This window comes from Cololabis saira, chromosome 15, assembly GCF_033807715.1.
Source record: "Cololabis saira isolate AMF1-May2022 chromosome 15, fColSai1.1, whole genome shotgun sequence".
Classification (NCBI taxonomy): domain Eukaryota; kingdom Metazoa; phylum Chordata; class Actinopteri; order Beloniformes; family Belonidae; genus Cololabis; species Cololabis saira.
The window spans coordinates 24,461,600-24,489,396 of NC_084601.1; the positions used below are offsets into that span (position 1 = coordinate 24,461,600).

General features: G+C 41.2%; 1 protein-coding gene across 1 annotated transcript; it reads left to right on the forward strand.

The window, feature by feature from the left end:
- Nucleotides 1-27,004, forward strand: LOC133461220 (immunoglobulin superfamily DCC subclass member 3-like). Its single transcript, XM_061742035.1, has 14 exons — nucleotides 1-49; nucleotides 7,708-8,013; nucleotides 9,484-9,628; nucleotides 10,687-10,817; nucleotides 11,054-11,191; nucleotides 11,296-11,454; nucleotides 17,695-17,860; nucleotides 18,960-19,210; nucleotides 20,009-20,173; nucleotides 21,169-21,357; nucleotides 23,664-23,777; nucleotides 23,911-24,037; nucleotides 25,854-25,962; nucleotides 26,927-27,004. Exons 1-14 carry the CDS (start codon nucleotides 1-3, stop codon nucleotides 27,002-27,004), a joined length of 2,127 nt encoding a protein of 708 aa, XP_061598019.1.
- The last annotated feature ends 793 nt before the right edge of the window (nucleotides 27,005-27,797 follow it).

Here is a 27,797-nt window from a genome sequence, read left to right on the forward strand (position 1 = left end):
ATGAAAGCAGTCGTCGTCCTCACATGTCTGTCAGCGCTCCACTGTTTAAGTGAGTATGACCATATTATTATATATGTATACATATTACATATTATTATATATATATTATTATTATATATTGTCAGGTATATTGTCATGTTGCTGAGACTCCAAATTTAAGACTAGAAAATCAGAAACTATGAGTTTTAATATGAGTAGAAACTGAGTTTTTGGGAAAAAAAATTATAAAACGCAGTGAAAGGAAGTGTGAACTGGAGCTAACTTTAACATTTCTTTATGTAAATTTGAGACAGCCTTCATCACCTTCAAGAAACACCATGAAAGCTCTGATGGACAATATTTAACTTGAAATAAAATTTTAAGCCATGCACCTATAAATCTTGGATAAATATTTACATATTTTATTAAAACCTTGAAGAAACATAATCTTAAATGTTTCGCCATTTTTGAGTATAACCATGAGGTGACTTTCAGTTTGGGGCTTCTTTAGGAGAAAATTAACCTTAAATTAAAAAAAATAAAGTCATAATTTTACAATGTAAAGTGGATCCTAGCATGCAGTATAGTGGATGAAGTTGCTCCACTTATGTTTATGTTAAATTAGACCTAAACTTTCATGATAATTTGGGTAACTTGTATTAAAACAACTAAGTTCTTCTAATAACTACATCCTTTTTCCTCTTGTAAAATGATGCCTTTATTCTTGTCTTTTGTCAGTGTCGTCAAACTTTCTTTTTGGAGAAATTGTAGTGTTTTTTTTGTAAATATAATTTTCTACTCATCATATTACAACTTTTTTTGTCATAATTTAGCATTATAAAATGAAATTGCAACTTTACTGCTCTACGGTATGACTTTTCTGCCATAAAAGTAAGACTTTTTTCTTGACGACTTGTATACCCATAAGTTAATAATTTCTTCTTCATAAAATTGTTACTATTTTTCTTAACTTTTAATGAGTACAATTTTGAAAAATGTTTTTCTTGTAAAACTAAGAATCTGTTCATGTATTGTTTTCATTGTTTCTTGTAAAATTACAACTTTATTCTTGTAAGCTCTTAAAAGTAAGTGATTACAATAATAACAAAATGTGCTTTTACTGACACACAATAAGACTGTGTCATATTAGGAAAACCAAAGTTATAGAAGGCCTGATAATGAAATGAAAATGAACGGTGGAGGACGGAGGATGGGAGTGGAAGGGGAGCCAGTGCCGATGTTGGGGGGGGGGGGCGTCTATCTTTAACTCACAAACTGGTTTCCATCTCTGACCAAAGTCTTTTTTGTTGGGTCAACAGAGCAGTCTGAGTGTTGGGGGGGTGGCGACGACACAATAGCCCCCCTCCCAAGCCCAGAGACCTCAGACCTCGGCGACCTGACCCTGACACCTCATCTCCATAACACTGCCCCCCGTCTGCGCTCATATTCAGACCTCATTTGAGATATGTGTCTGTAGCCCCCCCCCCACAGATGCCCGTGACTGTGTCCGGCCCCACTCACGCAGGGTCCATTATGGAGGCGGCTTCTGTTTAATCCGCAGACGGGGGATGACGTCTCCTGCAGGGAGACAGAAAGATAACGTCTCAATCTGGAGGAAAGTGGTTCCTGTTAACAGGATTTAGACCGTGGAAACGCACAAACACGATCGCAGCGACAGCTGCCTCCGTTCACACAAGTCTTACTAGGAGACGGCAGACATCCCTGAAGAAGATGTCAGGGAGGAGCCTGTGTGGCCACGATGTTCACCACTGACACGTTAACTGGAGTAGGCACGTGTGTGGCCTGAGGGTTTCCTCCAAACACTGGAGAATCTGTTATCTCTCAGCGTGCAGCGCTGCACACCTGGGAACTAGGGGTTGATGGGGCTCTTTAAAAAGGTGCCTCTTCACTCTCAGGCCACGTTTACACATAGCCGGGTATTTACAAAAACGGATATTTCCCCCTCTACGTTTTGAAAAATACCATCATTTACACGAACCCGCATAAATACGCTGTTAAGGGGTGATATGAGCTGAACGAGAAGCATAAAGTCATGCTAGGAAAAAAACGTCAACAAATGACCCGAGTAACTTCCAGTTACTTCCAAGATGGAACGAGAGTCTTTCGTTTGGAGTGACAGAGAAGTGGAGTTACTTTTAAGTGTGACTTTAGAATATAAAACAGGTAAAATACAAGAAAATATTGACGGTGGCCAAACAAATTGTAAACACAGGTCGCACACATGACGCTGGTGACGTTTCTGTCACATAATGTGACGTTCTGAAGCCTAAATGTCCGTTTCCCTCTGTTTAAAAGCAAACGTGAAGACAGGGTTTTTGCAAATCTCCACTTTGGCCGGAGTTTTCAGAAATGATCGTTTTTGGTGACTTTGAGCTTCGTTTTCGTGTAAACGAACGGTCAGTCAGACACCATGTATGTAGATCCAGCTAAAACCTGTAGACACTTGGCAGGTCTCCTGCAGCCGTACCAGCCGTGGGGATGGGAATTGAAAACCGGTTCTTGTTGAGAACCGGTTCCCAGTGTTTCAATTCCTTGGAATCGTTTGCCTTTTTTGCAACGATCTCCTTATCGATTCCAGTGGGCGCGAATGACGTCACCATGCATGTTGCATAGTTACGCAACGTGCGCATTCGCGCCCAGCAGGAAAAAATGGGGACAAAGCAGCATAAACGCTCGAAAGTTTGGTTACATTTTATCAAAAAGGATGACAACAGGGCGACTTGTTGTTCTCCACAGCTGGAGACACCATAAGTCCAGAAAGATGGGGTATCCTTCCTGAAAAAGCAGATATGCTTATTTTTCTGCAAAAGAATTGTTAATTCTTCATAATTGATGGTTGCAGAATTGCACAAGTTCCATTGGACTTGAGTTGATTGTATTTGTCAATGGCTGACATAGTTTTATTTTTGATTGCTCAGCTCAGATATCCTTTTAAAAAGGAGAATTTTAATTTCTATTAGAGAAGAATATTTATTTAAATTTTTTATATTATATAATTATTTTTTAAAACAAATATTTTTTTCTGGGGACCCCCTGGCACAGGCTGGGGGCCTCTTAAGACCTCACTGTTGACCTCACTTATATTTTTTTGTTCAAAGATATAAAACAAAGTTGATGCTAATCGACCTGTTTATTCTCCTTTTTTCCAAATGAGAATCAATAAGAGAATCAATAAAGAATAGAATCGTTAAAAAGAATCGAAAATTGAATTTTGGGGGGAGATGCAGCAGCAGCAGCATCTCGCCCCAGCAAGAACCACACTGCTCTGTGGTTCTAACGCTAAACTTGACTGTTGTTAAGTGCTGCTCTGAATCAATCGAGAAGCGATTTAACATATAAACTCCCCGTAAAAATATTTGGGATGTTCAGAGCAACTTCAACGTCAGTCAAAGTTCAGCAGCTTCCAATTTATTTGGTCTATTTTCATTATTTTAAGAGCAAGAACCAGGGATGTAAATTAGCAGCAAACCCAGCACCGTTTCTCCAGAAATGGTTAGTTTTACGATTGTTGTTCTCATGTGTGTTTGAGCACTAATTGGCACAGCGTTTGAATGCTTTAAGAACCACCTTGTTTCACTTCTTGCAGCAACCTCCCTGCAATTTCTCCAGAAGTTGGTTTTCCTAAGAATAGTTACTCCTTTTTAATCTCACGCTGAGTTTTTGTCAACAAACTAATAACGTTTGATGCCGTTTCCAGAAGCTTCCTACTGCTGCCAGGTCTAGTTAGTTTACCTGAGCGCTCTTCGTTATGTCTCCAGTCAGAACCTGAACTCCACCATCAGCTGGTCTCCTACTACAGCTAAAACATGCTAGCTTGTTAAGGCCCAGAGAGCATCCCACTCGTAATAAATAACGTTTGGGATGATAATTAAGAGGATAAAGAAAGAAAGGCATGATTTGAGCTCATGTTTTCCTCCACAGACTCTCTGTGACAAAAACTTCAGTATCAAAATAGATGTATCATCAGCAGAATTCAGTGATGAGAGAAACTGAGTTTAACAGATGCTTGAAAAAGACTGAACACAAATGGATGTCAGATTCACTTCACTTTTCTCTGCCTTTTCAAATGTTTGCAGCCTTGCATAGTTGGGTTTTTGGCCCCTTGTTTTAATGAGGCATTGTCAGAAATCTGTGAAGTTCAGGGTCATCAGTTTCACTGCACAAAGGCAGCAGAGGGGGAGGACCTCACGTCTGACACCCTCGGCCTCCATCCCCCCTGAATCTACATATCCATGCTCTTGACCTGTGTGAAGACCTCTTATGGGCCTGGAGGGGCCTGCGGCATCCAGCACTGCTATAGAGAGGGCCGCTGGTCGTTCCCCTCCTTTATTAAGATACCATTATGGCCCTAGTCCTAAATCTAAAACTGTCCGCTAGCATACTTGACCAGACCAAGCCAGACTCAGCCTGGGAACTTCAGTTCCACCCTTTTCTCAACAGTAGTCGTTCAAAAGCAAAACTAAGAGCAACTCTGGCTCAGTCCAACTTTGTTAAAAAGTTTCCAGCTGCATTAAAACAACTCCATATCACCATCTCTCCACCGCCGTGCTTTGCAGGAGGTAGGAGATGTTTCTGCTGAAATACTGTGCTTGTTTTTTTTCTCCAAACACGGGACTGGATATTAACATCAGACAAGTCCACTTTGGTTTCATCTGTCCATCAGACATTGTTCCATAAGTCACCATATTCTTATTGTTTTCTTGGGTTTATCTACAGCAGCTATTGCTTCTCAATACAGGACTGTCTCAGAAAATTAGAATATTGTGATTTTCTGTAATGCAATTACAAAAACAAAAATGTCATACATTCTGGATTCATTACAAATCAACTGAAATATTGCAAGCATTTTATTATTTTAATATTGCTGATCATGGCTTATAGCTTAAGAAAACTCAAATAATATATCTCAAAAAATTAAAATATTCTGGGAATCTTAATCTTAAACTGTAAGCCATAATCAGCAATATTAAAATAATAAAAGGCTTGCAATATTTCAGTTGATTTGTAATGAATCCAGAATGTATGACATTTTTGTTTTTGTAATTGCATTACAGAAAATAAAGAACTTTATCACAATATTCTAATTTTCTGAGACAGTCCTGTAATCTCTGCTGATCTCTTTCCCTGTTGGAACTGTGTTGGCACACACAATGCCACCATCGTGTTATTCTTGATCAGAAATTAACATTAGTAACCATGCCGCCAGAATATATTTCTCCCAACAACCCCCCCAGCCCATCTGCCCCAGGAGGCATGAATTTCATTACCAGGGGTGAGGGGTGGGAGCCTCAGGGGGGTCACTGAGGGTCTATCAGCCCACCCAGACCCAGGTGACCAGCAGATCTACCATCATTTTTGCTGACAGCATCTGCTGAGGGGGACCTTGACTCCACAAAGGAGGCAGATGCTCGTTCGTGGGTTTACAAATCAAAGCGGCTTCATCATCTGGAGCCACGGTTTCATATCTGAATATGTCAATATGGTATGATTCAAAAGTCCGTTTTAATTGTCAGAAAGATGTTCTGACCCCTAAGTCAGCACATTGGGACACAGAGATCTGTTATTTGGTGTTTCGTTGTTAACCTTGTTCATAAGAAGAGAGGTTATAAAGAGTCAAGACACTCGTAGTTCAGAGAACAACTCAAATGTTTGACCAGCGCGTTCCGGTCCACCACAAAACCCTCAAAACCAGCTTTTAAACGGAACAAGTGAGAACAGATTAAAGATTACAAACCTAACTTACATTCACGCTGGTGAAATGGCATTTGAAACAAAAACTGCAGGGTTAAGCTGATCACAGATACCACAGCCTTCCCCTGGTACCAGCGGTCCGTGAGAACTGTCAGAACCACAGAATAAGCTGAAAATGCTGTTATTGTGTGATGATGTCCTGCTTGTTTGTTTGTTTTTTTCATTTTGGGGCTGAACAGGGTCAGCAAACACGGGTTCAATAGACAACAGCCTTTACAAACCATCTTCTATGGCTTGTCTTTACAGCTCGAGTCTCCTGACTCTTGAAGGGCATCACATAATCTGCTCACAATAGTCAGATGATTTAGAGGTTTTTTGTTTTTTCTTCTCTAAACTCTAACCTAGAAGTTGTTTTCTAGACAGATATGTGGTTCTGGGGATTTTTAACAAATATCTCCAAACCTCATAGAACCAGGGTTTATGAGATAGATGGATGTGTTTGCAAAGCTACGGGAGACCCCGCAGGTCCGGCCTGAGTCCGGCTCCAGAAGTGGTCCCTGCTTGACATCGTTTGTCTCACACAAACAAAGCTCCATGGTGACGTTGATAAGGTATCTTGGAAGTTCAAGTCCAATGGTGATTGTTAAGACCCCGCAGCTGGGAGGCCAAGCCTCTATTGTTGGGCTTTAAGGTTCTTTGCATATGAGGGCATTAACACCAAAAAAGACGGAGGAAAATAGGAAAGGCTGGGGGGTGTCACCAAGGTCATGGAGGAGAGGGGACGAGAGCGAGGAAGAGCGGTCTGGTGGCATGGGAAAGTCACCTCGGAGATGGCTCTGAAAGGACGGGCCGGGGTGGGAGGGGCTGGGAGGATGTATGAGGATGGGGCAGATGGTGCCCCTCGTGTTTGGAGGATGGCAGGAGTTTCTGACGGAGGTTGATGGGGGGCTGGGTGCAAATAAGCATCGCCACAATGCCATTGTCTCTGTCGGCTCTGGATTCAATGGAGGCGCTGCCGCGTTGACTCCTGTGTTTCCCTCCCCAGCACCGACATTCCTGGTGCTCTGCTGGCCTTTTTGGTCCAGTTGCCAGGAATCTCCTGCATGGTCAACGTTAAAAATGTGTTCCCTTCAAAACAGTCAACGTTTCCATGGAAACTATAAACTTTATTTACCTCCAGTGAAACCGAATGAACTGGTTCCATATGTGCTGCTGGAAGACCTGCTAGCATTCACCTAAATTACGACTGGAACCAGATTTCTTTACATAAATCTCCAGAATATCAGCATGAACAAGGTTTTCTGAGCGTGAAGCCCCAGATCACTGTGCTGCCACCATTTTACTTTACCAAACAAACGTGGGATACATGCATCCCAACAGTTCTAGTTTGGTCTCATCAGACAAACGGACAGACTGGTCAAATGTCCAGCAGTTGTGAATCCTCTCATGCTTAGGGAAATGCAAAAAACAAACAAAAATAATGTGAAAAAAATCCAGGACAGCACAGTTTGACGAAGAACAGTTACCAGGAAAAAAAACCTCTTTCGTCGGAAAAGAACGTGGAAGCCTGAGTGAGGCTCACAAAACTGCACCCTAACAGATCTGCAGACTTCTGGAACAATCTCCTCTGGACACATGAGATGTTTGGTCTTAATTTCCAGAATCACGTTTGAAGAAAACCAAACAGAAACACCCCATACCTACTGACAAGCACGGTGGTGGAGGGATGATGGTCTGAGATTAGTTTTTCCTATTTCAGAATAGCTAAAAAAAACAGAACATCTAAAGCTTCAATGAACTAGAGCAATGTTGTACAATAGTGGATGAAATGCTCCACAACGATGGTAGAGGTTAATAAAGTCATACAAGACACCAGTCATTCAAGTCATCGCCCAACTTCCTCCAGTGTTTAGTGGGATTACATAACTCTTAAATGTTAAATCTTAAATGTATAATGATAAAAACAGAAAACAGATGAGTCCCTAACTAACGTCTTTCGTCTTCCTGTCTCTCCAGGTGTCTGCGTGGCCTCCGAGTTATCTTTCCTCCAAGAGCCCAGCGATGTGATTGCCGTGAGGGATCGCCCGCTGCTGCTCGACTGTCGGGTTCAGGGCGAGGAGCCGGTCATGGTCACATGGCGTAAAAACGGGGTTCCTCTGCCCACCAGCCCGCGGGTTCAGGTGCTGGAAAACGGAACGCTGTTGATCCAGAAGTTTCAGAAACGCAGAGAGGGTGGCGATGCTGATGTAGGCGAATACGACTGCGCGGTCCAGAATCGATACGGGCTGCTGGTTAGCCGAAAGGCTAAAGTTGTCCTAGCATGTAAGTGGTCAAATTTAAACACGTTTGTTTGTTGTACTTTGTTTAATTACTACAGTGCCAGGTAACTGTTTTGATAAAAACTTTGGTTTTAACAAACTCACATCAGGTTTCTCTTTTTTTCATGCTTTACGGAAAAATATGTTTTAATTTATGCGATTTATTCAAAGTGACAAAATTAATGTTAATTTTTCCTCTTCAAAACTTGTACAACTATCTCGCCATATTGGATATAAATTTGTGTATCAAACACTGGTTGATATAGAGATACCGGTACATTTCTTTCAACATGATGACATGTATTGATCCCTGTGAGGAGCACATTTGGGGAAAAAGATTTTTTCCTGCTAATTTGCAAGTTCATGGCATAGAAATTTGAATCTTTCTAAAAAATGCAAGTTTTTAAAGCCATAATTTCAAAAAATTTCCCTCAAAAATGTTCAAGTTTATAAAGTTTTATGGTGCAAATGACTGAAGTTTCTGAGGTCAGTGTGTTGTTTTCAAAATTACAATTCATTCATTTTCTTATACATTTTTATGAATTCAGAACATTTGTGTTGTCTTGTAAATTTGTGTTTACATAATCACATTTTCCCAGTAAGAAATTCTAAGTATTGGTAAAGAAATTTACAAGATGAAAGAAATCTGTCTTGCAAGTTTTCAACTTCTTCACATAAGTGTGACATTATGAACTTTCTCTCAAAAATTTTACATTTTGTACCGTCAAAAAATCCTAGTTTAAGACGGTGTCACATTTCGATATTACACATGTAAAGAACATGATCATTTATGATTAATTAGGCAACAAATAAGCTCTCCACTAAATTATTACTTCAACCGGTGCTATAAATTATAAATTGTGCACCACAAGTGTTGAAGATTGTCTTCATTAACAGGATATATTGTTCTTCTTGAAATGTTTTTAAAATGATAAACACAGCCCTCAGAGTTTGGAGAATCAGAGGATTCTAACAGGTAGCTAGGCTAACATATAGCAGCTAATGGCTAACAGCTAAGAGCTCAAAACAGGGCCACAAAAGGAGAGAATTATTCTTCTAACTTCAGATCTATTTATTTATTGGCCCTAATGCTCCCTCATACCACATGGTCCGCTGTCTGTTTAACACAGTTGCAACACTGTTGAATAAAGGACCGCGCTACGCAGATCGAGACGCTTCAATTCAAAAATACTTTTATTTACAGTCCATGTAACTGTGATGTCAATAATGTAAAATGTTTTTTCTTGAAGAGCTATGAGATTTTTTAGGTTTGAGTTACTTTGGTGAGCTTGTCCCTGGTCCTCGCTCTGAGTAGCGGTTAGCTTTCATCCTATCTCCCCCAACAGGAATTGATTCTCAAAAATAGAGAGAGCAGTAACTGCCGTCTACTGCAGAGACTCACTTGTCACAAGTACTTACAACAAAACCCAAATATGAGTTTTAAGGGCTGAATTTTGTGTGTTTTTCTGCTCAGCTCTTCCAAAGTTCCACACCCACCCAGGGTCCATGTCGGTGGGCGAGGGAGGCGTTGCTCGCTTCCAGTGTCAGATCAACGGAGTACCTGAGGCCAACATCACCTGGGAGAAAGACAGAGTAGCACTGAATACTATTGACAGCAGGTAACACAAGGAAACATGGGAGTAACAGGGGTTTTATTTGTACTTGTGAATCATAGTTTCCAAGTTCCAAATCAAAGGTTTGAACTAGAATCTCCCCTGAAGTTGGAGTTATGCTCGGAAAGTTAGAAAAACTTCACCTACCCTGAGCTCAGAATCCAACATGATTGCTACCTACATCATCAAAGTAAACATTTAGCTCATTTTACTATTTGTAACAGTTCTGTTTTAGCAGCTGTGTTGCTACGCTGTTTGCAGGCGATATATACCATGTGTAGCATTGGTATGAATTGGTATCGCTAACAACGGTGAGTAGCAGCAAGAATGATGTCTGGAAAGATTTAATTTTCTGATTTTATTCTTGATGCTTTTTCCCCTATCTGTAGCTTTGATCAACAAAATAATTCTAAAATACGATGCTCCCTCCACCTTGATCCACCGATTGGATGAGGTTTCGATTTGCACCAATGGCTTTGAAATAAGCCAATGAGAGTCAATGATTTGAACACGTTGAAAGGGCAAACATCTGCGTTCATAAGTCTACCATACAGAGGTCATTGAACAGGCAGGATGTCCATCAACACATCAACCCAGAAGCAAAGTGGAGGGAGTATCAGAATGTGGGCTTAATCTGCTGCATTGAGATCTAGACCTGCTGCCATCATGGAGAAGCAAATTCATTCCCAAGTTTATCTAAACCTTTTCACTTCTGTCCTGACGAAGGCCAGTTTGGCTGAAACGCGTAGACACGCTTTTAATAGATTAGCCATGCAACAATAAAGGCATTTTATTAATCTTACCCTCATGAGTACCTCAGTTCTCTGTCTACAACATTTCATGGATCTCCCCGACTGAAGAGCACCTGAGCGTTACACTTTTTTGCAAATACCCAAGCAGCACTCCATGCACCGCATTCCTGTCTGTTTATCTAAACCTCCTCTAGGAAAATGTCAGGAAACATGCTAATCACACAGGGTTCACATACCTTTTCTTACCACTGTGGTTTTCCAGTGGTAGTAGTACTTTTAAGTGCCTCACCCCCACTTTGGCTCCTTGTCCAGGTATACCCTCCTTCCGATGGGCATCCTCCAGGTGACCGGGCTGAGGAAAGTGGACGCAGGAGTTTTCCGCTGCGTTGCATCCAACATTGCCAACACTCGCTACAGCAATGAGGCAATGCTCAACGTCACCGGTATGTGGACATGTGTGTAGCAGGGAATGAGCCACTAACCAGAGAAGTCCCGTCAACTAAACTGTTGTCAGTTCAGGTTCCAGGTCTGGACCCCACTGTGGTGTCCAAACCTAGAAGGATGGCATGGACACAACCCTTTTGAGCAACATCTGTAAAGAAAGAATGACAAGAAAACAAATGCACTTTCACTGGAGTTCATTATTTCTTCTGTTTTTTTTGTCCTCTCAACCCTCCAGGTGGAACTCCCAGAACCTACAAGGAGCCAGTCATCCTGTCTGGACCCCAAAATCTGACCATTACTGTCCATCAGACAGCCATCTTGGAGTGTATTGCCACAGGAAACCCACGGCCCATTGTTTCCTGGAGCAGACTCGGTACTTTCAGATGATTCAAACAGAGGTTCTGTTGGTGGAAGATGGTTCAAACTACTCCTTAACTTTAGTTTTAAACCTCTTCTCTGTTTGTTTGTGTCTTTTAGATGGACGCTCAATTGGGGTGGAGGGAATCCAGGTGTTGGGGACGGGGAACCTTATGATCTCAGACGTATCCCTCCAGCACTCAGGAGTGTATGTTTGTGCTGCCAATCGACCCGGTACCAGGATGAGACGAACGGCATTTGGACGGCTCGTGGTCCAAGGTGAGACAGTCTACATCGGATGAAGTTATTACACGGATGTGTAGAGAACAGACTGACCCAAAACCAGTAAATGACTGCTCTTCTGGAAGGGAACACCTTCGAAGTCTGTTTGGGCATCAGAGCTGATAAGTGGCAAAGAAAAAGTGCAATCCCTTTCAAATTAACAGGTTTTCTGCATGAATTTCCCATAAAAGGTGACCTTAGTTCCCCATAAGCAGACACGTCTTGGCTCAGTTATAGCTCTGGGAAGTCCTATGTGGGCCAACGAAGTGGACGAAACGTGTTGTATGAGCATGATGGGGCCCAGATTTCATAAAATAGTCTTGACACGGATACAGTGAGTGTTGGAGTAATGAAGAATTGGACTATAGGCTGTGGACATTTGTCAACTTCTGACGGCCACATCCAGCTGGAGTCAACCCCATCAGTCGAAGCCAAATATTGGCCAAAGCTAAGTGCAGATATGGTCCAATTTCAGGCCAAACTTTCTTTGATATGTGGGTGTAGATCACAGTAACAAGCTCATAACACATAATCTATTCTAATTTATTTTTCTTATTAAAGATGCAGGAGAAGAAAGTAAGTGAACCCTTGGAGTTCAGAGCTGGTTGAACCTCCTGTTCAACCAGCTCTGAACTGGTTGGACAGTGCTCCCTTTGATCAGTGGAGGCAGCACAAATCAGCTACTCCACCATGCTTTCACCACTGGGATGATGTTTTGGAGAAAATACTTTGATCTATCTTTTATTACTTAGATAACCAGCTAGCTAAGTATTAGAAGTCAGATAGATGTGTCTTATATTGTTTAGGTTAGGTTGGTGATTTGTAGGGGAAGATAGCGCTGGTAAAGACTGACCATCTCAGCTTTCTTTGGACAGTGTTTCAGGTTCGACACGTAAAAGTTGGTTGATATTAAAAAATTTAATTAACTTCAAACAAAATATCTTGGGTTCATCACATACATGCTGTTTTATATTTTCCATTACATCTCAACTCTTTTTCATTTGAGGTTCTGTAATCAATACTCCTAGCTGGAAACCGCCAATGACCCGCATGTAAAATATAAACCCCAAACAACTGAAGCCTCTTTGGCACTGCTGAGCTTTGCCTCTACGCCTCTTCCTTTTGTTCCTCTGTGACCAGATCAATCAATACGTCACATCAGCCTCTCACACTGATTGGCAATGCGTCTAATTTAGGCAGGAGAGAAAGGGCTGATCTTTAAAATATTCATTAATTTATTGATCAATATTTTATCTTTATGGCGTTAAAAGAGAACAAAGCACTTTAGGCTTTTGTTTGGTGGTCATGTGACTCACGCAATGTGGTTCATAAAGATTCAGAGGCAGCTGAAATGTCTGCACTTTAACACATCAGATATTAGAAGATCCTCAGCGCAGAAGGCGAGGCTGCCGTTTAATCCACTTTTATTGATCCCTTTATTGATACTAGCTGACAGTTGGAAATTCAAATTGTTTGCAGGTCTAATGGAAAAAGGGACTCAGTGGAGTCCAATAACATTCACAGCAACAACCACCTGCATCTCCCACGGCCTCTGACTGCTTAATTGGTTTAAGATCTGGTGCAAAATTGTTCATGTCCCACTACAAGTATCAATATCAGTCATTTATACTTAAATATATAAATATTGGCCTCTGTGATTTGGTTGGCTGTTGAAAAGTAGTTGCTGTCTACAACTGAAGCCTCATAGAAATCGACCAAAAAATGTAAATGTAAATGTACTTTATTTATATAGCACCTTACATCAACTTAGAGGTGAATCAAAGTGCTTTACATAACAAACAACAAAATAAAACAAGAATAAAACATATGAACATATAAAACATCAAGTATAAAAAAGTGTCGCCACACTACCGAGTATTAAAAGCCACCCTGAATAAATAAGTTTTCATTTTAGATTTAATAAGGCCCAGGTCAGAGATGGTGCGGAACTCACAGGGGAGCTTATTCCAGAGCCTGGGGCAACTGAAAAGGCTCGGCCACCCCAGTGCTTCTGCTTTGACCTGAGCACTTCCAACAAATGTTGGTTGGAGGATCTCAGGGCTCTGCCAGGCTCACGCACCGTTAAAATATCTGATAAATAAGAAGGGGCAAGGCTGTTGAGAGCTTTGAAAACAAACATTAAAAGTTTAAAATTCAGATTATTGTAGATTATTATTATTGCGCGACATCTGCGAGTTGTGGCGGCCACTACGGACCGAACTTCACCATTCCGGTGCCTCCGAAGACTGCTGTATTGGTGGTCAGAATCAAGTTTGATCAATTTTGAGAAAAAGTTGATCTCAAGATATGCATCAAACAGAAGGTTTAGGCCACACCCACACATTTGATTTGCGCACAGTTTTGGGAGAAATAGTTCAGTGAAGATTCATCCGTGGATTCATTAACATTCTCCAAATTTCATTTCCACCTTACCTGAGTAACACCAAGCTAGCTATTGTACCTTAGCTTAGCTCATGATCAACCATGAGACTCAGTGCCGTTACCTGTTACCTCGCCGTCGTCCTGACTGGATCCGTTCCTCTGTCCTTGTTGCAGATGTCGCTAGCAAAGCAACATCTGCAACAAGGACGACTGGCCACAAACTGAGCTCCAGCTGTGGCTGCAGCTGGATTCAGCTGGAATCAATTCAATATTATGTATATGGTGTCTATTACAATACAAGTGAGACCCAGAGCAATGTTTGGCCCACAGTTAAGAAGATCTGTGTTTGAGGAAAATGTGTTAAATTCAATTAGATCAGCTTCAAACAGAATGAAAGTAAAGTAACGTTAGTTAGACTCATTGTTAGCATCAGTTAAGCTAAGCCAAACCCCCTCACCCCTGGACTCTTCAGGCCCAACCCAGAGCTAGTTGTGGCAGCCTTTTAGTTAAATTAACAACACAATGATTCATATAATCTTTAACTTAAGGATGATCGTGCCCAGATCAGTCTTTATTTACAACTACGTTCACTGAAAGAGCAAGTGTACGACGGAGTATTAGGGCCAAACTAAGACAAAAAACATTGGAAATTACGAGAATAAAGTCATAATATAATGAGAATAAAGTCGTAAAATTACGAGAATAAAGTCGTAATGTTGCGAGAATAAAGTCGTAATAGAATAAAGTCGTAATATTATGAGAATAAAGTCGTAATATTACGAGAATAAAGTCGTAAAATTACGAGAATAAAGTCGTAACATTACGAGAATAAAGTCGTAACATTACGAGAATAAAGTCGTAATGTTGCGAGAATAAAGTCGTAATAGAATAAAGTCGTAATATTATGAGAATAAAGTCGTAATATTACGAGAATAAAGTCGTAAAATTACGAGAATAAAGTCGTAACATTACGAGAATAAAGTCGTAATGTTGCGAGAATAAAGTCGTAATATATATATGAGAATATAATTTATGAGAACTCTAACAGGAAGAGCTTCTTCTCCCTGTGTTAAAATGAGGAATATTGAGCATCTTGTGAAGTTATATTTATATATTTATAATATATCACAACTTTATTCTCGTAATATTATGACTTTATTCTCGTAATTTTACGACTTTATTCTCGTAATATTATGACTTTATTCTCGGAATTTTACGACTTTATTCTCGTAATATTATGACTTTATTCTCATTACATTATGACTTTATTCTCGTAATTTCCTTTTTTTGTTTTTTTGTTTGGCCCTAATACTCCGTCGTACAAGTGACTGTCTAACACTTCAGACTGCAATTCCGCTGTCACTACAAAACACACAGCTCACACACACCTCTATCTAGGGACACATTTCCCATGTACAATTGTTATGGATGTGAGATCTAACTATTGGACACCAAACTTATTTTTGTTTAATTCTGTTTTGAACCGGGACATTTCAACACGGAGATGGTGGAGATGAACTGACTTTTGAAGGCTTGAGTAGTCAGAACTGCAGGTTCTCCTTACAGCTGGGTTGACAACCACAGGTTTTCAAAGGTTTCTTTTGTGAGAGGTTTTCTTTGTTACTGAAGTGCAACATTTTAGGAATAAAAGTGGACGGTGAAGGTTATTCTTCAGGTCATCAGATGTGTGAACTCTCCCTCTGCGAGTCCACGGTCACGTTCACAACGGCAGCATATGGACGGACAGAGAGAGGGGCGACGGGACGGTCAATGCAAGGTGCAGGAGGGGGCAGGGCCGGCAGGGGGAAGGGGCGGGGGCTTCAGCACGACCTCTGACCTCTGACCTCCACCCTGACAGAAGGAGTGGAAGGTTATGTCTCTGGAAACGGCTGCAGGGAGGTGCAGGATGAAGGAGGTGTGGTCTGTGACTGCAAGATGGATGGCCCCCTCACAGTGAGGGGGGGCAGCTGGGCCGGCACGTCCAATCATTTTACTGGATCCTCCATCAAGTCCTCTCACCCTGTTATGCTTTGCTCCTTCATCTTCATTTGTTTCAGTGTCAACATCACCTCCAAACGGGAGTCCCGTGACTTCACCTGTAATCTGGGATGACAATTAACTGCAGTTTCAACATGATCGGGAAACGTTTTCAGTCAGAAATTCTGACTTGATTCATTTTTTATTCTAACCTCTGACTTTATTAATCTGCAAATTTGAAAGAAAACTTGCATAAACTATGCATATGATGACATTTGGAAATGTCTGCTTTAAAAAGTAGTAAATTTGCAGTAAAGGAAAACTTTGCAAATGTGTAAATAACAAAAAGACTTACTTACCTACTAGTACTTAAATGCACTTATTCATGTGGCCACAGATGAAAGACAAATTTCAGTTCAATTAAATTTTATTTATATAGCGTCTATTACAAGAGTTTCCTTTCCAGAGGCCAGAACATGACCCTCGAGCAATTATTACATAACATAACATAAACAGTGGCAGGTAAAAACTCCCTTAGTGGGAGAAAAACCTTAAACCAAACAGGGGCAAGTGGATGAAGACGATTTCTCCACTAATGCTAGATATTGAGGCTGAGCTGTAGCTTGGGAGGGGGGGTTACCTGAAACACCATTTTGTTCCCCTGGTGTCACAAGCCATCCTAGGAAATGATCCTTCAGTCTCTGGACTCTGGACTGGGGGGGGGGGGGGGGGGGGGGGGGGGCTCCTCATAGCTGCCTGACTCATCGTTGCTGGAAGCTCTGTTTGCTTCTGTTTAGACTTTTATCTGGAGGTGTTACCCGCCGCTAACGCCGTTGAACGTCCAGCGGTATAAAAGTGCAGGTCAACAGATCAATGAGATGCTCGGGGCTGGTCCAGCTGGGGAGGGGCCCGCCTCCTTCCCATGTATTGTTCCTGACTGGAGGGGAGGGGGGGGTGTGGGGTGGAGGGAGGACCACCAGGCCCACCAGGACCTGCCAGTCAGCTGCTGGACGTGCTGTTGATGTTGAGCAGAGGATTTGAGCATGAAGTCAAATCGTTCTCCTGTGAAATGCAGACAGCTGTTTCTGTCTTCATCCAGACGACACAGGCATATATATGTATAGATAGACAGATACAGTATGTATCCAGGTGTGTTTATCCGACGCCTGCTAAATAAGTACATTGAAATACTTTACTGTGGAGAAGCTGAATCATGATTTCCTTATATTAAATTAATGAGTGGCTGGATGTTGATTTGGGTATTTATTTAATTGGTGATTTGCTTTGATTTTTTAAGCATGAAGGTAACATGTAGACTGCACCTTTATTTTAAAAATCTTTTTTATTTTTTGAGGAATGTTTGTTATCCCCACAGAGGCAATTTGTTTTACTAGCAGTCTTTCTCTTACTTTTTGCTTTTATTACATTAATTTAATTAATCTCTTTGAGGTAGGCAAATAATAAGCTTTGCTTCAGCCTACCCCTTTTTCGGTCTAGATGTTATTTGTTTATTTGTATACTGGAAACTTTTTTGTTATGTTTTCTTTGAACAGTGTAATCGTTTTCTTGTTGTCAGTTTTATTCTTGTTTTTTTTTTTTTTTTTTTTTTTTTTTTGTGTCATGACCGAAAATAAACTAAACTAAACTAAACTAAAACTAAAAATCATGACTCAGATATGTCTGAGTTGATATTTTATTCTTTATTTCATTCATTAAAATAAAAACAAAACAGTTCAATATAATTACAACAAATCTCTTTCCTTGAATGGGAAGAGACGAAGTTACTGATTCACGTTTCCTGGTTCACGTTTCCACACATTCTCCTGTTTATAATCTTGAGTATGTTAACAGTCTATTTCCTCTCCTTATTTCCCGAAGCTCCTCCGGAGTTTGTGCAGTGGCCCCAGTCTGTCTCCAGGCCAGCAGGGGGCAGCGCTGTGTTCACCTGTGTGGCCCAAGGCGTCCCCGACCCTCACCTCATCTGGCTGAAGAACGGCAAGGTCCTGACGCCTGGACACAACGTCAAGCTCACCAATAACAACAGGTGAGCTGAAGGTTCTGCTTATTCTCACCGAGACAAGTTTATAAGGATTATGAACTTTGACCTGTACACAAGAACATTTTAGGATATCTATATTTTTGGATAATTTTTAAACCAAAAATGAAACAAACACTATAACGTCGTCCAGAGGAGGCGTCAACATCTCTGGGCTCAGAGGCAGCTCACATCTAGATAGTTACAGTAGCTTTTACAAAACAATAAAAGTTTTATCTACCCAGTGTTTTTAGGAATATGTTAAAGGCCTCAAAATAAAATAGATGAATTAAAAAAATCTGATGTAAATAAACAAATAAAATGAAGTTGAGAAAAACATGAAATATCTTGGGTTCATTCTGTTTGGATGAAAATAAACTTCAAATATCTGGATATCATTTAACAGTTTTTGACTTTTATTGGCCATAACGTTGTGTTTCTGTAAAAGACAAGTTATCAGTTTATGGAACAATCTGGATACAGAAGCCAAAGAAGGCAAATCAAACATTACATTTAAAAGAATAATAAAAGCCAGTTTGATGAAGAAATATCATGATAATTGTTAAGTTAGGTGGGTTTTCTTTTTTTTCTCTCTCTTTTTAGCACCATTGTCATATTTTTTTTCTTTGAATCAAAAAAGAATATGACTGTCTGTGTTTGACGACAGCTATTTTGTGTTATTTTATAACTTTGTTGTTGTTTTGTTTTTGTTTTTTTTGTTTGTTTTTTTTTATTACGTTTATTGGAAAGTGTTTTTTTTTAATTGTGTAATTTGTAATTTGTTTTGTTTTTTGTTATTACATTAATTGAAATTTGATTTCTTAGGAAAAAGGGACAGATACAATAAGCTCAGTCTTCTTTCTGTTCCCTTTCATTCAAGGAAAGAGATTTGTTGAAATTATATTTAACTGTTTCGTTTTTCTTTTAATGAATGAAATAAAAGATAAATAGTAATAGTAAAAATAGTAAATATTTCTGATTTGGAGTCCAAAATAGTGTGATTAGTAGCAGAAGTAGCAGTAGGAGGAGGTTCAGCTCCATCCTGCTGGTATCCTGGATGACCCTGGATGAACCTGAGGCTCTGAGTAACGGGGACGTGTCTTTGCAGCACTCTGGCTCTGACTCGGATCGGTTCGGACGACGAGGCCATCTACCAATGCATCGCCGAGAACAGCGCAGGCACCAACCAGGCCAGCGCCCGCCTGGCACTGACCGAGGGGAAGGACTTACCCGCTGCCCCTGAAGGCCTCACAGCTACAGCTCTGTCCACCAACAGCCTGCAGATCACATGGAGCCATCCACCTACCAGCTCCACCGACTCCATCATCGGATACGTCCTGCACATCCGGAGGACAGGGGGTGAGTGTGGACGCAAACATGATCAATGAAGAAGAAAAAGAAGAAGAAGAAGATTTTTATTCAATGCATGTTAAAAAAAAAAAAGAATACAAAAAAGTAAAAAAATAAAGTACAAATAAATCACCCCTACTTTAATAACTATTCAATATAGTGATATAATACTCAATTATATGTATATATAAATATAGTCAAAAACAAAACAAAGAAAAGCAAACAGAAAGAAAACAAAACAAACGCCCAGCATTTAGTTGTGATACTATGCATTTACCGGTATGTAATAATAGAAGTAAAATGTATAGTATTACATTATCATTACTTTACAATAATACTACAATATAATAGAGAACAATAGACAGCAATGATATAACAATATACTTGAATAACTATATAAGAGTAGATATGCTATATATACACTGTTCATATATTTATCTCCAATTATATACATAAAAATAACTATAAATCTATATATCAACATATCTACATATAACTATTAATCAATATATATTAATAGAGATATAGATATATAAATACTGTACGTATAATATAACTCAATATATCTATATCCATAATATAAATCTATATATCTCCATATATTAATAAATGTACATATCTACATGTTTATTCGCACCTGTATTTTGAAAAAAAAAGTTTCTTTGTATCTTTTTTTAAATTGTGATATGTTTTGACTTTGTTTTAGTTCCATGCTCAGGCTGTTCCACAGTTTCACTCTGTAGGTCGACATATGATAGAAATACGTTCAGCTTGCATGACCTAATAACCGTGTGTTTGTTGGTTCAGAGCCTGACAACATGGAGCTGCAGGAGGCCATCAGTAAAGGCACCTTTCAACACGACGTGACCAACCTGGAACCAGCAACCACCTACCTGCTCTACCTGAAGGCCTATTCTGCCCTGGGAGCCAGCCAGCAGTCCAGCAGCGCACTGGCCACCACACTGGGAGGCGGTGAGGACAGGGGGTTTCTAGCTGTCTGGGGGGCTGGGGGTTGGATAACTTCCTGCTTGGAGGTTCCTATTTAGTAAAACTCCAGTGTGAATTCATACCCTTTAAGTTGGTCTGTGGTGACGCATTCATCCGATACACTTTAAGTAGAAAACGGCTAGACCTAAATTGAAATTGAAAAATAAACGCAGCTTACTATCATAGACTTGACTAAGGCTAACATATTCCATGAAAAAATGAATACAAAAGATTTTTTTAAACTAAAATAATTGTAGTTGAATGCTCCAACATTTTGACAACATTTTGACTTCTAACTTTAGGAACTTTGACTTTATAAACTAGCAAATGTGCAATAAAAACAAAAAAAAAATACTTTATAACTTGGAAATCTGTCAGAAAACTCAAAAATGTTTAAAAAAAACAAACAAAACAACTTTGAAGGACAAAACTTATAATTTAAGATTTTATACATAAACAATGTCTAAAAAAAAAAAGAAGAAACAAATTCAGATTTGATCAACTTGCAAATTTGCAACAAAATGTGAAAACTCTAACTTCCTGAACGTAGAAATTTGTATTATTAAACAGTTCTTACATTAAAACCTGGCAAATGAAAATAAAAAAAATTTAAAATCAGAAAAATCAGAAAATCTGAATTTTACTTTTTAAACTTGTAGATTTGTGTTTAAGCCCCAAATTTGTGACTTCATAAAGTCTCATATTTAACAGAAGACTCAGCTCTGAGTCATAATATACGTTTTTCCAACCGAAGAACTTAAACGTCTTTTTGCCTACTGACTGCCGAGTCAGACCCGGAGGCCTGGAGACCCGGAGGCCTCCTAGCAGCACCGACGGGTCTGTGTGTCTGTATATAGACAGAGAGAACTCTGGGTAGGAATATGTTTTCAAAAATCTTTTTCTTTCGGCTGCTGCAGTGACCCAGGTACACAAGTACAGTTGTCTCTCATCTATAACCTCTCTCTTTATCCTTCCTGCAGTTCCGACGGCTCCCACCTACTTCACCAAGGTGCTGAACTCCAGCTCCGTGCAGGTCCTGTGGGAGCTGCCCAGTAAACCCGGCAGGGTGGAGGGTTTCAGGCTGTCCTACCGCAGGGTCCCCCAGGCCGACTTCCAGGGGCCCATCACGCTGCCCTGCAGCGCCAACGCACACACCATCTCCAACCTGGGTACGCAACACTGGCAACACCGTAGCAACACCGTAGCAACACCATGGCAATACCGTAGCAACACCGTAGCAACACCGTAGTAACACCGTAGCAACACCGTGGCAACACCGTGGCAACACCGTGGCAACACCATGGCAATACCGTAGCAACACCGTAGCAACACCGTAGCAACACCGTAGCAACACCGTGGCAACACCGTAGCAACAACAGAGCAACACCGTAGCAACAACATAGCAACACCGTGGTAACACCGTAGCAACACCGTAACAACACCGTAGTAACAACGTAGCAACACCGTAGTAACAACGTAGCAACACCGTAGCAACACCGTAGTAACACCATAGCAACACCGTAGCAACAACGTAGTAGCACTGTAGTAACACCGTAGTAACACCGTAGTAACACCGTAGTAACAACGTAGCAACACCGTAGCAACACCGTAGCAACACCGTAGTAACACCATAGCAACACCGTAGTAACACCGTAGTAACAACGTAGCAACACCGTAGTAACAACGTAGCAACACCGTAGCAACACCGTAGTAACACCATAGCAACACCGTAGCAACACCGTAGCAACAACGTAGTAACAACGTAGCAACACCGTAGTAACAACGTAGCAACACCGTAGTAACAACGTAGCAACACCGTAGCAACACCGTAGTAACACCATAGCAACACCGTAGCAACACCGTAGCAACACCGTAGTAACAACGTAGCAACACCGTAGTAACAACGTAGCAACACCGTAGCAACACCGTAGTAACAACGTAGCAACACCGTAGTAACACCGTAGTAACAACGTAGCAACACCGTAGTAACAACGTAGCAACACCGTAGCAACACCGTAGTAACACCGTAGCAACACCGTGGCAACACCGTGGCAACACCATGGCAATACCGTAGCAACACCGTAGCAACACCGTAGCAACACCGTAGCAACACCGTGGCAACACCGTAGCAACAACATAGCAACACCGTAGCAACAACATAGCAACACCGTGGTAACACCGTAGTAACACCATAGCAACACCGTAGTAACAACGTAGCAACACCGTAGTAACAACGTAGCAACACCGTAGCAACACCGTAGTAACACCATAGCAACACCGTAGCAACAACGTAGTAGCACTGTAGTAACACCGTAGTAACACCGTAGTAACAACGTAGCAACACCGTAGTAACAACGTAGCAACACCGTAGCAACACCGTAGCAACACCGTAGTAACACCATAGCAACACCGTAGTAACACCGTAGTAACAACACCGTAGTAACAACGTAGCAACACCGTAGCAACACCGTAGTAACACCGTAGCAACACCGTGGCAACACCGTGGCAACACCGTGGCAACACCATGGCAATACCGTAGCAACACCGTAGCAACACCGTAGCAACACCGTGGCAACACCGTAGCAACAACATAGCAACACCGTAGCAACAACATAGCAACACCGTGGTAACACCGTAGCAACACCGTAACAACACCGTAGTAACAACGTAGCAACACCGTAGTAACAACGTAGCAACACCGTAGCAACACCGTAGTAACACCATAGCAACACCGTAGCAACAACGTAGTAGCACTGTAGTAACACCGTAGTAACACCGTAGTAACAACGTAGCAACACCGTAGTAACAACGTAGCAACACCGTAGCAACACCGTAGCAACACCGTAGTAACACCATAGCAACACCGTAGTAACACCGTAGTAACAACGTAGCAACACCGTAGCAACACCGTAGTAACACCATAGCAACACCGTAGCAACACCGTAGCAACACCGTAGCAACAACGTAGCAACACCGTAGTAACAACGTAGCAACACCGTAGTAACAACGTAGCAACACCGTAGCAACACCGTAGTAACAACGTAGCAACACCGTAGTAACACCGTAGTAACAACGTAGCAACACCGTAGTAACAACGTAACAACACCATAGCAACACTGTGGTAACACCGTAGCAACACCGTAACAACACCGTAGTAACAACGTAGCAACACCATAGTAACACCGTAGCAACAACGTAGTAGCACTGTAGTAACTCCGTAGTAACAACGTAACAACAACGTAGCAACACCATAGCAACAACATAGCAACACTGTGGTAACACCGTAGCAACACCGTAACAACACCGTAGTAACACAGTAGCAACACCGTAGCAACAACGTAGTAGCACTGTAGTAACAACGTAGCGACACTGTAGCAACACCGTAGTAACACCGTAGTGACACTGTAGTAACACCATAGCAACACCGTAGCACCACCGTGGTAACACTGTAGTAACACTGTACCTTCCGTTTCAGAACCAGGTGCGGTGTATGAAATTCAACTAGTGGCTTACAACGGAAACGGAGAGAGCGACTGCTCCAAGAGACTGGTGTCACTGGCAGAGCAAGGCAAGAGCGACCCGATCACAGGTGAGTGTCAGGAATACCAAAATACTGAAATCTAGTTGAGATTTCTCAGTTTTGACGTTTCTAAAGCTTTGGAATTCAGAATAACAGAGCAAGATGAGACTAAACTCTACTCTACTCTTTTTTTGTCCTACAGGAGGAAATAGTCTTTGTCAGTGCAGGGACTCTGAAGCCTCTCTGGGCAGCATCGTTATTGGCATCCATATTGGCACCGCCTGCATCATCTTCTGCGTTCTGTTCCTCATGTTTGGATACCGTCGCAGGTAAATACCAACAGAACATCCATTTGTTCCGAAACGACCCCAAATCAGGGTCATTTCTAGCTTTATGGAGCTCAAGATTCTGTTTCACAAACCTCCAGTGTGAAGGCAGAGTTGAAACTGTGCAGGAGGATCCCTGATCTGGCACACTTTTAACAGAGAGCAGGTACAGTGAGGTTATAAAAAAAATAGAATTGGGCTCTGAGAAGGGACTCAAAGTACGTGGGAAAACTTTAAAACAAGAAGCCATCAGATCTAATAAATCAATAATCAAACATGGTTTAATAATCAAACATTATTTTTAAAAAGGAATTAGACATTGTGACTTTATAAACTCACAAATTTGGAAAAATAGAATAAAATTTGAGTTTACAAACTCAAACATTTCCGAGGCAAAACTGAGATTTCATGGCCTTATAAACGTGCAATAAACGTTAAATGAAATTAAAGCTGAAACATTTTCCCAAAATAAACCTGCAGTTCTGAGACGAAGACTGTTCAAATGTCAGCAGGGTCCCCACACATCTGTATTATAGCCCCTCAGCAGTAAACAGCTCTGGACACATCAGAATGGCCTGGGAGGATTTTTCCCTCTATTGTGATTTGAATTTCTTTGCAAACAGGACACTTATTTTCAGAGCTGCAGCACATTCCAAAAAAGGTGGATATGGGGTAATATAGTGCTTGTAAGGAGGGGAAAGAATAAATAATATAATATTTGTGCACGTGCATATAAATGGACATTTGTATTAGGGACGATGATACTGAATGGGAGCATACTGTATATAATAGAGGGTCTGCATTGACTTCCCTTTCCCACTGGACCAGGCCCCCTTACTCGCACTGAGTGGCAAAAATGGCTGCAACTAGTAGGGGAAACTGTGGAGAAGATGGGATAATAGCCAATTATCGGCTTAAACTAAAGGCAGTTGGACTTGACAGTGACCCGTACAGTTACCCCAAGAACCAGTGGTCCATGGACATTAATATTAGACATCCTAATATTTATGTGTACTTAATTTCTACGCTGGGGAAATACACAAAGCTTGAAGGCGTACAAAAGTCTTGACGCTTGGTCCTACTTCAAGGCAGGATTTGTTGGCGAAATTAAAGTGATGAGGACACCGAACATTATGATTTGACCGTTTAACGTTAGCTACCTAAAAATCCAACATTAGCTGATACAAAATGGGAACCGCAAATCCACGTTTCGGTGCCTGGAATCCAGTTGTTTCTGCAAATTGCAGCGATCCATTTGTATCTCTTAAGCTTATTTTTCGGGAGTCTGTAAAACTATAACTGTGATTTCTTGCTAAATCGATGAGTACAGTCGATCCCACAACAGCTCTTTCCCATTTTAGATGTTTTTGAGTTGTTCAAACTGAAAGTCTACGCTGTCACTCAGTCTTTCTGCCACTCAGTGGGCGTAACCCGCTGTGAAGTCGCATCTGTGACGTCATGCACATTCTCTCTATTAATCTAGTAGAGGTCCGCTTACAGAGCCTTTAGGTACGTATCAACTGGTACTAAATTTCCCCAAACCATCTTTTTTCTCTTGTAATGTGTTGCAGGTCTGAAATGAAAAACTAAATGATATATTAACCAGTGAAATAGAGTTGAGGCGAGGAAGAACATAAAACACCACAGGTTCATTCTGCAGACAGCATGAACCAAGTATGGACTAGTATGAAGTACAATGAATAACTTGCCTGATAACAGAAATAATACCCATGGACCACAACCTCAGTGACCAGCTGTCAAGATAAATCTTTAGTTATGTAAGTATACAGTTATAATGCATCAGTTCTTCTGTGTGCAGTTTGTTTTGCAGTAAAGGGACTCAGGATAACTGGTCTCCCCCAAGAATGGACACAGAACACAATGGACACCCTAAAGACAGAACAAACTGTTCCAGGATGGAGTCGGAGGTACGTTGTTTAATGTTTTTCAACTACTTTAAATGGTTAAAAACACTGTACATAACTACTAGTCAAACAATGATAAAGTCATGGCTATATGCCCCCACTCTCCTACCGCGACCTGGGGAGGTTAGCTGGACCGGTAGACAGTAGGTACACTGTACAGACAAACTTAGCTGTTTGCATATAACATAAGCACTCCTCCTTTTTTAAGCTACAGTCATGCATAAGGTGATAGTTCACAGGTCAGTCAGAAAACATGCAACAGCAGAATTTGGCCCCTTCAAAGTGAGCTTATGTCAGCTTTTGATAGCCAGCAGAAAAACAGATTTCCCCACCTCTGAAACTAGGGATGGGAATCGAAAACCGGTTCTTGTTGAGAACCGGTTCCGATTGTTTCAATTCCTTGCCTTTTTTGCAAACGATTCCCTTATCGATTCCAGTGGGCGTGAATGACGTCACCACGCACGTTGCGTAGTTACGCAATGCACGCATTCGCGCCTAGCAGGAAAACATGGCGACAAAGCGGCATAAACGCTCGAAAGTTTGATTACATTTTACCAAAAAGGATGACAACAGGGCGTCTTGCAATACTTGCAAAATAGACATTTCAACAAAGGGAGGAAATACTAGCGACATGCAAAAGCATTTGCATACACAGCATGCAATGTATGCAGACCATGGTGCCCCAGCCTTGGGCATCATCGAGGAGGCCAAGGCTGGGGGCCTCTTAAGACCTCATTGTTGACCTCACCTGTATTTTTTTGTTCAAAAATATAAAACAAAGTTGATGCTAATCGACCTGTTTGTTCTCCTTTTTTCCAAATGAGAATCGATAAAGAATCGAATCGTTAAACAGAATCGAAAATGGAATTGGAATTGGAAAAATCTTATCAATTCCCATCCCTATCTGAAGCTGTCTCCTACTGCTGCTGTGTAACTTCCTGTCCTTTCTCCTGACTCTTCCTGCCAGCAGGTGGTCTGTCCGACGCGTTGCCAGGTCATCATTGAGCAGCATTCATCAGGTTTGCCTGGCTCGGGCACCGGCTGACACTGGTCAACGTAGTCCCAACGCCCACACCCCGGATCCCCCTCCAACAGTCCCATACTCAGTCAGCTACATCTGTTACCGATGAATGGTATATTCTCAACAAAGCCCGAAGCCAGTAACCTGAATGTAGACATGTAGACGTGTCCTGGTCCTCCGCCCCCCAAACCCATCCTCTACCTCAAACCAAAGCTTGTTGCCTTTATTTCCTGTGCACGTGGACGTGTTCATGGGAAAAGCCTTCACAAAGCATTGCCACTCCAGATTATGTCTTGGAAAATGTGTACACATCCGACATGTCACTTTTTCAGCGAGGGTCTGTTAAATAACCAAAATATTCTACCTCCGAGACCCTCCTGAAGCTTGACCTGGGAGGATGCGTACCGCAGCCTGAACCCAAAATGAAACCAAATATGTCCGCCGACTGAGACGTTCCAACTAATCTACTGTGACAAAAGTTGCCTTCAGTTCCTCTGAAATAAGAAAAGGAAGAAACGTAGCGGCCTTTTTAAACACCTTTTTGAGGTGAGAGTTTGGTTAGAAATTATTATTTATCACTTATAAGCCATTTATGCCACATCCACATGGGTGCAGTTTCATTTCCAAATGTCACTTTAGATCTAAACCAATCTGTGTCTATACTATTGCTTTAACTCCAAGCCAGAAAGCATGTCCATCCACACTGTATCGCCATAAGTTTCCATCCTTTTTTTCTTATCTTCTAGAAATGGTCACCTGATATAAGTTTGGCCGATCAGGGAAGGTTATATGATGATCTCGATGAGCGAATCAAAAA

Bases quoted from the DNA above. Each gene is read 5' to 3' on its own strand.
- LOC133461220 (XM_061742035.1), top strand. From the start codon at position 1: ATGAAAGCAGTCGTCGTCCTCACATGTCTGTCAGCGCTCCACTGTTTA. The intron at 23,778-23,910 runs GTGAGTGTCAGG...TTTGTCCTACAG, and splicing joins CAAGAGCGACCCGATCACAG to GAGGAAATAGTCTTTGTCAG. The intron at 24,038-25,853 runs GTAAATACCAAC...TTCTGTGTGCAG, and splicing joins ATGTTTGGATACCGTCGCAG to TTTGTTTTGCAGTAAAGGGA.